The sequence below is a fragment of the Oncorhynchus gorbuscha genome, linkage group LG18 (genome assembly GCF_021184085.1).
Source record: "Oncorhynchus gorbuscha isolate QuinsamMale2020 ecotype Even-year linkage group LG18, OgorEven_v1.0, whole genome shotgun sequence".
Classification (NCBI taxonomy): domain Eukaryota; kingdom Metazoa; phylum Chordata; class Actinopteri; order Salmoniformes; family Salmonidae; genus Oncorhynchus; species Oncorhynchus gorbuscha.
In genome coordinates, this window is record NC_060190.1 from 33,912,734 (window position 1) to 33,924,234 (window position 11,501).

The window sequence follows — 11,501 nt, forward strand, 5'->3', positions numbered from 1 at the left end:
TCAGAGAGTTGTGGGGGGTTGCCTTAATAGTTGCCACCATTCTGTATACTTCTGTCCCTTCTTTGGACACCTTTAACTAACCTCCAGACGAGCTTCAATGCCATACAACTCTCCTTCCGTGGCCTCCAACTGCTCTTAAATGCAAGTAAAACTAAATGCATGCTCTTCAAACCGATTGCTGCCCGCACCTGCCTGCCCATCTAGTATCACTACTCTGGACGATTCTGACTTAGAATATGTGGACAACTACAAATAACTAGGTGTCTGGTTAGACTGTAAACTCTCCTTCCAGACTCACATTAAGCATCTCCAATCCAAAATTAAATCTAGAATCTGTTTCCTATTTCGCAACAAAGCATCCTTCACTCATGCTGCCATAACCCGTAAAACTGATCCTCGACTTCGGCAATGTAATTTACAAAATAGCCTCCAACACTCTACTCAGCAAATTGGATGCAGTCTATCACAGTGCCATCCGTTTTGTCACCAAAGCCCCATATACCACCCACCACTGCGACCTGTATGCTCTCGTTGGCTGGCCCTCGCTTCATAATTGCCACCAAACCCACTGGCTCCAGGTCATCTATAGGTCTTTGCTAGGTAAAGCCCCGGCTTACTGGTAACCATAGCAGCATCCACCTGTAGCACACACTCCAGCAGGTATATTTCACTGGTCACCCTCAAAGCCAACTCCTCATTTGGCCGCCTTTCCTTCCAGTTCTCTGCTGCCAATGACTGGTACGAATTGCAAAAATCACTGAAACTGGAGACTCATAACTCCCTCACTAACATTAAGCATCAGCTGTCAGAGCAGCTTACCGATCACCTGTACATAGCCCATTTGTAAATAGTCCACCCAACTACCTCATCCCCATATTGTTTATTTTTTAGCTCCTTTGCACCCTATTATCTCAACTTGCACATTCATATTCTGCACATCTATCACTCCAGTGTTTAATTTCTAAATTGTAATTATTTCGCCACTATGGCCTATTTATTTCCTTACCTCCCTAATCTTACTTTTTCACTGTATATAGATTTTTCTATTGTGGTATTGACTATGTTTGTGTATTCCATGTGTAACTCTGTGTTGTTTGTGTCGCACTGCTTTGTTTTATCTTGGCCAGGTCTCAGTTGTAAATGAGACAGGCCTACCTGTTGAAATAAAGGTAAAATAAAAAAAATAAACATTTAAATCAACATTCACATCTTCAGCGCCCAGGGAACAGTGTGTAAACTGCCTTGCTCAGGGGTTGAACAACAGATGACCTTGTCCGCTCAGGGATTCAATCCAGCAACCTTCTGGTTACTGGCCCAACGCTCTAACCACTAGGCTACCTGCATGGAGAAGGGCTAAAGGTTCAAGGTGGACAAAATGTCATGCCGATCATTGGTACTGTCACGACGTCCGCCGAAGTTGGTCCCTCTCCTTGTTCGGGCGGCGTTCAGCGGTCGACGTCACCGGCTTTCTAGTCACCACCGATCCATGTTTCATTTTCGCTTTGTTTTGTCTTCATTATTCACACCTGGTTTCCATTCCATAATCAATGCTCCTTATTTAACCCTCTGGCTTCCCTTTCTGTTTTGTGAGTGATTGTCATTGTCATGTGGGTTTGTTTTTTGTGCTTGCCGTGCGGTAGCAGAGAAAACAGTCTATGACTAGGTTGGCTGGAGTCTTCGACCATTTTTAGGGCACCGCCTGGTGTAGAGGTCCTGGATGGCAGGAAGCTTGGCCCCGGTCATGTCCTGGGGCATACGCAATACCCTCTGTAGGGCCTTGTGGTTGGAGGCCGAGCAATTGCCATACCAGGCAGTGATGCAACCCGTCAGGATGCTCTCGATGGTGTAGCTGTAAAACGTTCTGAGGATTTGAGGACCCATACCAAATCTTTTCAGTCTCCCGAGGGGGAATAGGTTTTGTTGTGCCCACTTCATGGACCATGTTAGTTTGTTGATGATGTGAATGCCAAGGAACTTGAAGCTCTCAACCTGCTCCACTACAGCCCCGTCGATGAGAATGGGGTGTGCTCGGTCCTCATTTTCCTGTAGTCCACAATCATCTCCTTTGTCTTGGTCTCATTGAGGGACAGGTTGTTGCACCACACGGTCAGGTCTCTGACCTCCTCATTATAGGCTGTCTCATCATTGTCAGTGACCAGGCCTACCAATGTGTCATCGGCTTGAATCTGCTTGAAACATGTTGGTAATACAGACTCAGACAGGGAGAGGCTGGACATGTCAGTGAAGACACTTGCCAGTTGTTCAGCACATGCTCAGAGTACACGTCCTGGTAATCCTTCTGGCTCTGCGGCCTTGAGAATGTTGTCCTGTTTAAAGGTCTAACTCACATCGGCTGCTGAGAGCATGATCACACAGTCATCTGGAGGGGACTTTTTATGAAGTATTCTCATTTGTGTTTATTATGGATCCCCATTACTCTTTCTGGGGTCCAGCAAAATTAAGACAGTTTATACAATTTGAAAAACCTTACATTCACAGATGTCACAACACATTGTGCCCTCAGGCCCCTACTCCACCACTACCACATATCTACAGTACTAAATCCATATATACGTGTGTGTATAGTGCGTATGTTATCGTGTGTGTGTGTGTGTTTGTGTGTGTGTGCATGTGTGCATGTGTCTGTGCCTATGTTTGTGTTGCTTCATAGTCCCCGCTCTTCCATAAGTTTTTTTATTCTTATATATTTTTTAAATCTTATTTTACTGTTTGCATCAGTTACTTGATGTGGAATAGTTCCATGTAATCATGGCTCTGTGCACCTCCCATAGTCTGTTCTGGACTTGGGGACTGTGTAGAGACCTCTTGTGGCATGTCTTGTGGGGTATGCATGGGTGTCCGAGCTGTGTGCCAGTAGTTTAGACAGACAGCTCGACATGTCAGACAGCTCAACAGACATTCAACATGTCAACAACCTCTCATAAATACAGGTAGTGATGAAGTCAATCTCTCCTCCACTTTGAGCCAGGAGAGATTGACATGCATATCATTAATAATAGCTTTCTGTGTACATCCAAGGGCCAGCCGTGCTGCCTTGTTCTGAACCAATTGTAATTTTCCTAATTCCTTTTTTGTGGCACCTGACCACACGACTGAACAGCAGTCAAGGTGCGACAAAACTAGGGCATTTAAGTCCTGCCTTGTTGATAGTGTTGTTAAGAAGGCAGAGCATCACTTTATTATAGACAGATTTCTCCCCATTTTAGCTACTACTATATCAGTATGTTTTGACCATGACAGTTTTTACAATCCAGGGTTACTCCAAGCATTGCCTGGTAATGATAGGATTTCTATGGATTATTGAACATTTAAATAGTCTCCATATTTGGTTCCTAAAACTATACCTGACCCTCAGGAAGAACAGGGTAACCTTTTCGCTAAGTATTACCTTGAACATGTTTTGTTTCTTTATACAGAACATCTCCATTTCGCTCCCTGGAAAATTCCAGCTGCAGTAATTTTGCCCGGATTTATTTGGTTATCCTGAGTGAACTTTCAGGTCCTTCTGGCAAGACTCCAATGGCTAACCTGGTCGCAGCCAACTCCACGCCACGCCACCTTTATAGATAATGAGTTTGGCTTGTTTAAACTCCTCTAACTGTGCAGCCAGGCTTTGTGCCTGACGACGCAAGAATGGGACTTCTGTATCCGGGACATGCTTTCCTGCAGCCTATGGATTTCTACATGTACCTTTTGACTTTGTAAAACAGTATGTTTTAAATTGGGGGTTAGTAAAATATACTGCTAAATAACAAATAAGGTGTGTTATAGTATATGAGGGTGCATTGAAAGAGAAACTGCTATTTTGCATCTCTAAAATAGCAATGAAAACAATAATTAGACCCCTATTGCTATTTAAGCCCTGTTCCAGAATAATGCACACTTGAATCCATGCGCAATGTTTACAAGATGAAAAATGCTTTAAATGGTTTATCAAATCAAATATGCTTTCTTGATGCATGGAGAAAATAGTAACCCACCCCCAGAAATCCAGTTGGGATTATATACAGTGTCTAGAAAAAGCATGTGAACCCTTTGGAATTACCTGGATATTACCTGGATTTTTGTATGAAATGTCAGAACAATAGACAAACACAGTCTGCTTAAACTAATAACACACAAACAATTATACGTTTTCGTGTCTTTATTGGACAGACCGTGTAGACATTCACAGTGCAGGGTGGAAAAAGTATGCGAACCCTTGGATTGAATTACTGGTTGATCCTCCTTTGGCAGCAATAACCTCAACCAAACGTTTTCTGTAGTTGCGAATCAGACCTGCACAACGGTCAGGAGGAATTATGGACCATTCATCTTTACAAAACTGTTTCTGTTCAGCAATATTCTTAGGATGTCTGGTGTCAACCGCTCTTGAGGTCATGCCACAGCATCTCAAGCGGGTTGAGGTCAGGACTGACTGGGCCACTCCAGAAGGCGTATTTTCTTCTGTTGAAGCCATTCTATTGTTGATTTACTTCTGTGTTTTGGGGCGTTGTCCTGCTGCATCACCCAACTTCTGTTGAGCTTCAATTGGCAGACAGATAGCCTGACATTCTCCTGCAAAAAGAAAAACCCTGGGAATTCATTTTTCCGTCGATGACAGCAAAGCAGCCCCAAACCATGATGCTAAGTTGACCAAAACCTAAGGAGATGATTGTGGACTACAGGAAAAGGAGGACCAGGCACGCCCCCATTCTCATCAACGGGGCTGTAGTGGAGCAGGTTGAGAGCTTCAAGTTCCTTGGCGTCAACATCACCAACAAACTACAATGGTCCAAACACACCGAGACAGTCGTGAAGAGGGCACGACAAAGCCTATTCCCCCTCAGGAAACTAAAAAGATTTGGCTTGGGTCCTCAGATCCTCAAAATGTTCTACAGCTACAACATCGAGAGCATGGTTGCATCATTGCCTGGTATGGCAATTGCTCGGCCTCCGACCACAAGGCACTACAGAGGGTAGTGCGTACGGCCCAGTACATCACTGGGGCCAAGCTGCCTGCCATCCAGGACCTCTACACCAGGCGGTGTCAGAGGAAGGCCCTAAAAATTGTCAGACGCCAACCACCCCAGTCATAGACTGTTCTCTCTACTACCGCATGGCAAGCGGTACCGGAGTGCCAAGTCTAGGACAAAAGTGCTTCTCAACAGTTTTTACCCCCAAGCCATAAGACTCCTGAACAGGTAATCAAATGGCTAACCGGACTATTTGCATTGTGTGCCCCCCCAACCCAACCCCTCTTTTACGCTGCTGCTACTCTCTGTATATCATATATGCATAGTCACTGTAACTATACATTCATATACTACCTCAATTGGCCCGACCAACCAGTGCTCCTGCACATTGGCTAACCGGGCTATCTGCATTGTGTCCTGCCACCCACCAACCCCTCTTTTACGCTACTGCTACTTTCTGTTTATCATATATGCCAGTCACTTTAACCATACCTACATGTACATACTACCTCAATCAGCCTGACTAACCGGTACCTGTATATAGCCCCGCTACTCTATATAGCCTCGCTACTCTATATAGCCTCGCTACTGTTATTTTAATTGCTTTACTTGTTCACCTAATACCTTTTTTGCACTGTTGGTTAGAGCCTGGAAGTAAGCATTTCACTGTAAGGTCTACACCGGTTATATTCGGCGCACGTGACAAATACACTTTGATTTGAATTGATTCTCCCTCCACCAAACTTCACAGTTGGCATGAGGTTTTGACCATTCTTGTTTAGTGTTTCACGTATCATAGGCTCATCAGAGAGGTTAGCTTTTTCCAGAGATCTGTAAGTTTTTAGCTGAAACTCTAGGATTCTTCTTAACCTCGTTGAGCATTCTGCACTGTGCTCTTGCAGTCGTCTTTGCAGAACGACCAATCCTAGGGAGAGTAGCAACAGTGCCTTCTCCCTTTACAGACAATTTGTCTTACCGTGGACTGATGAACATCAAGGCTTTTAGAGATACTTTTGTAACCCTTTCCCGCTTTATGCAAGTCAACAATTCTTCATCTTAGGTCTTCTGAGATCTCTTTTGTTCAAGGCATGGTTCACATCAGGCAATGCTTCTTGTGAATAGTAAACTCAAATCAGGCAGCTCTAACCAACATCAACAAGGCAGCTCTAACCAACATCAACAAGGCAGCTCTAACCAACATCTCTAATCTCATCTCATTGATTGGACTCCAGGTTAGCTGACTCCTGACTCCAATTAGTTTTTGGAGAAGTGATTAGCCTAGGGGTTCCCATACTTTTTCCAACTTACACTGAATGTTTACATGATGTATTCAATATAGACAAGACAAATATAATAATTTGTGTTATTAGTTTAAGCACACTGTGTTTGTCTATCGTTGTGACTAAGAAGATCAAATCAAATTTCATGACTAATTTATGTCTAAATCCAGGTAATTCCAAAGGGTTCACATACTTTTTCTTGCCACTGTATAGTTCAGTAAATGCATGGGACCAGCGAACTCACTGTTTAGCGTGTTGAGTTACCTCAGAGGAGGAAGGGAAGGACCATCCTACTCAGTGAAATTCCTTTTAAAAAAGTTTGAGAAAAAAAGTTATCCTTTTTTAGGTAAGACTATACTAAATACATTCACGTCACCAAATAACTGATTAAAACACACTGTTTTGCAATGGTCTACAGTAGCTCAACAGCACCCTCTAGGGTAGCATAGCGGTGTAGCTGGAGGACAGCTACTTTCAGTCCTCTGGATACATTGACTTCAATACAAAACCTTGAAGGCTGATGGTTCTCACCCTCTTCCAAAGACTTACAAAGTAATTGTGACATCTTCCAGACGATGTCCTCGAACCTAGCAGAACTCGCAGTATGAACTGACAAGATGTCAGAGAATGATTCTAGCACTGAAAGCATAATCCACAACTAGCAAGCTATCACTGCACTAAATAAAGACACTTGTTTAACAGTTAACAAATTAATGTCTTAAAACATGCAGGTGAAGCAGCAGAGAGAGAGCGAGAGCTAGGTATATTTTGTTTCGGTTTTTTCTTCTTAGTTCACCTTTCACTTATGTAGCTAATGCAGCTAATTTAGCCTACTCAACAATCCGACTCAGAGAGGAATGCTATTTATGTTAGCTAGCGGGCTAAGGCTATCCAACACAGCAACTCTTCCAAGTCAAGTCTTTCGGTTTTATTACCTGTGACCTGTGCACCTACATTATACACTTAATTTGTAGGCTTGGTTGTACAACCTCATGATGGGTATATGGCAATTTTGAGTATCATGTACTAGCCTAAACCTATTGATGTTACATTGAACTGGGTGAATGGAATATGAATGGCAGTCATCCAATATGCTGTAATAGAAATAAGGCCATTCTCATTTGTAAAAAAAATACTGTCCTCCATAATCCTAAACGGCACCAACCACTATTGACGCTAAACGTTGATGTTAAGTAAACAGGGGTATTGTAGATATACACCGAGTATACAAAACATTAGGAACACCTCTTTCCATGACCGACTGACCAGGTGAATCCAGGAAAAAGCTATGATCCCTTATTGATGTTATTGATTGTTAAATCGACTTCAATCCACTTAAAGAATGGTTTTTAAAGTATTGAGATAATTGAAACATGGCGTGTGTATCTGTGCCATTCAGAGAGTGAATGTGCAAGACAAAAGACTTTAGTGAACGGTTTGAGTGGGTTTTTCATGCTCAACAGTTTCCCGTGTGTATCAAGAACGGTCCACCACACAAAGGACATCCAGACAACTGCACACAACTGTAGGAAGCATTGGCGTCAACATGGGCCTCCCTGTGGATCGAGTCCCAACGAATTAAGGCAAAAAGAGGTGCAACTCAAAATTAGAAAGGTGTTCCTATTGTTTTGTGCACCATTGTACACTAGGGATGTGTAGATCACTTTATTAATTGGTTTAATAAATCAGCTAATGCTTTAGTTTAAGACTCATTTTTATAAAAGATTCATCTATTTGAAAGGCCACAACCACAAAAAAATAATTTTTAGGCTAAAACACAGCGGTACTAGCAGCCCTAAACTGGCAGCCCTAAAACAGATATTTGCAAGTTGTTGATCTCTAGCTAGTTGTATAACTATGAGCATCCAACTGATCTTTTGTGAGATAGCTAAAATCTTTGGGCTATACACTACTTTCTGACCTTGCCATTTTGCACGTAGACCCTGTAGCAGTCCTCTGTTGGGTATGACATGTCCCCAAAGGTCATACTGGCCTTCATAGCCCTCTCACCCAGTAAGTCTGTCCACTGGTTCCCCCATCACCCCTTCAAACTGCACACGGCCCTCATATTACTTCACGTGAGGACATCAAGGTTTATTTTTGTGAGGATACATTTCCTCGCATTCTCTGCCAGAGACATCATTATGCTGGAAATATACAGGAATTAACGGTTAGATTTAAGATCAAATAAACCCAAGTGCTGGTCATTGGCACGGTCAAATAGAGTGGAGATTGTGTGCCTAGCTCCACAAATGAAATGCATGAGGGGAAACTCAATCACTAGTAATTACTCCCACACCTTTCTAATGCAGGTGATTTGCACCCCTTCATTTATCTTCTGCCCTCCGATCTCAAGGCAACATTAATTTCATGGTCATTTTACCCTGTGTGCCTCTAAACAGATGCTTGAATGTTCTTGTTTTTTTTAACTGTGGGGACCAGGTCAATTGTGTATTGTAGTTTCCTACATAATTGTGAATTGTAAATAAGAATTACATTAAAAACATTAAAATCAATGTTGATCTTGAAAAAAAAACAAGTAACCCTATTTTGTTTCATGAATGCTTAAAATCTCAAGTGTTATCTATGCAAGCACTGATACATGTGCAATATAAAAAGGGGAAACATCTAAAACAAACCCATTATTACCTCCTCCAAAATCCCTGATCTGTGGTGGCAGGTAGCCTAGAGATTTGAAGCAGGCCAGCAGTCAGTCACTGATTCAAATTCCAATGGGGACATTTGGTGGGGAGTGAGCTGGCAACCGGAGGGTTGTATCAGTATCCTAGATGCCATCTCCTGCCGTTGTGCCCTTGAGCAATGCACATAACAAACATCGGCACATGCACACACGCGCACACGCACACACACGCACTATACATACACATGGATTTAGTACTGTAGATATGTGGTAGTGGCCTGAGGGTACACAGTGTGTTGTGAAATCTGTGAATGTATTGTAATGTTTTAAAATTGTATAAACTGCCTTCATTTTGCTGGACACCAGGAAGAGTAGCTGCTGCTTTGGCAGACGCTAATGGGGATCCATAATAAACACAAATACATAACCCCTTAATCTGCTCCAGGGGCGTTGTACTTTATCCGACTCTAGGTTCAAATAAAAGCAAAGACAAATTTCAGTCTTCTTCCGTTTTGAATCGCACACCAGTTAATTTCTTGAGTGGACTGGAATTGAGGTAGACTTGGCCACAGCACTACTTGACACATGCAATCCACACATATGCGTTGATTGAACATTTACTGATAGTACATCTTAAATGTGAATCAATGGATAACTCTACTGTCAAGATTACTGAAATAATTTTGCGAGTGGACTTTGAAACTGTATTAGGGAATGATTAATTCAGGTGCATAGTGCCACCTTCTGGATTGTAGAATAATTTACTCCCCCATAACAATTTACTCCCCTCTCAATACTAAAACATATGGACATTTGGTTTTGTGTCTTGTGTGATATTATGCTTTCTTTGTGTACAAATCAATCTCCAGCAATCTAGTTTATCAAGTATTAGAGTGTGTTCAGATGCTTAATTTAATAATGTTTTATTTTAGCCAACCATCCACTGTCTGGTACATACTTAGAAAGGACATGGTAAAGTGGTGCCAACCAGCTGAAACAGGACTGTAAAAGTCATCCGAGATCTGTTTTATAAGGAAATATAGAATGCTACTTTTGAATATTATGTTCTTCACATACAGAAACACACAGACCTACAGCTGGAATTATTGTCATGTTCAATCTTGCTTGAATTGGTGTTTTTATGACATGTCAGGACATTACTGACAGAAGGGTGGTTTGGTCTTAAGCTCTGATCGAAAGAGAAGAGTCACTGATCGTGTGTTCTTTACCAGCCATTGTGTAACGCAGACGTGCACCATCGGCAGCACAGGGGACAGAATCAGCAAGTTTCATTCAAAATTTGGACTTCCAGCAACATCTATGACTCTTCATGGTCTGCATCCTGTTCCCCACATAGTGCCCCACGTTTGAACAGGGCCCATAGGGCAAAAGTAGTGTCCTTTGACATAGAGAATAGAATGCCATTTGGAACCTCAGCCATTACAATAACAGGGGAGATTAGCATTTTTGGGGTGGTATGATATTTGTGCGTCTGTCTAACTTTCTCACTCATCGGTATTCTCTTTAACTTCGTAGTCATTGTACCATTTCAAATCCAAAGTGCTGGAGTACAGAGCCAAAACAGCAAAACATTTCACTCTCCCAATAGTTACAGAGGTCACTGTATATGGCAATATGTGTATTATGGGCATATATGGTGAAAACCTATATGCATCTACTCATACACTGAGTGTACCAAACATTAAGAACACCTTCCTACTATCGAGTTGCACCCCTGCTTTGCACTCAGAACAGCCTCAATTCGTCAGGGCATGGACTCTACAAGGCATCGAAAGCGTTCAACAGGGATGCTGGCCCATGTTGACTCCAATGCTTCCTACAGTTGTGTCAAGTTGGCTGGATGTCCTTTGGGTGGTGGACCATTTTTGATACACATGGGATACTGTTGAGCGTGAACAACCCAGCAGCGTTGCAGTTCTTGACACACTCAAACTGGTGTGCCTGGCACCTAATACCATACACCTTAAAGACACTTAAATCTCACCCTCTGAATAGCACACACACACAACCCATGTCGCAATTATATTGAGGCTTAAAAAAACCTTCTCTAACCTGTCTCCTCATCTTCATCTACACTGACTGAAGTGTATTGAACACGTTACATCAATCAGATGAATCCAGGTAAAAGCTAAATTCCCTTGTCAGTCTATGTCATGGAAAGAGCTGGTGTTCACAACCACTGACCACAACCACACAACTACTGACCAAAACTACTAACCACAACTACTGACAACAATTACACAACTACTGAACCACACAACTACCGACCACACACCTACTGTCCATACAACCACTCACCACAACTACTAACCACAACCACACAGCTACTGACCACTACTGACCAAAACTACTGACCACAACCACACAACTATTGACCACAACTACTGACCAAACAACTACTGAACTCCACAACTACTGATCACTCTAGGGCCCAAAGAACCTACAACCACACAACCACTGACCACAACGACTTACCAATACCATACTGTAGGGTCCAAAGAACCTGCAACACCACCACACAACTACTGATCTCAACTACATGATTTAGAGCTGGTTTATGGAAAAAAAGTTATTTATGTATGT

The 11,501-nt window shown here is 42.4% G+C and overlaps 1 protein-coding gene across 1 annotated transcript in view; it reads right to left on the minus strand.

Moving 5' to 3' along the window:
• Nucleotides 1-2,339: 2,339 nt before the first annotated feature.
• Nucleotides 2,340-11,501, minus strand: part of LOC124004142 (voltage-dependent L-type calcium channel subunit alpha-1D-like) — a 72,449-nt gene continuing 63,287 nt past the window's right edge. Inside the window, exon 14 of the mRNA XM_046312925.1 lies at nucleotides 2,340-2,356. Coding sequence (XP_046168881.1) covers nucleotides 2,340-2,356 — 17 coding nt within the window. The remainder of the gene's footprint in view (nucleotides 2,357-11,501) is intronic.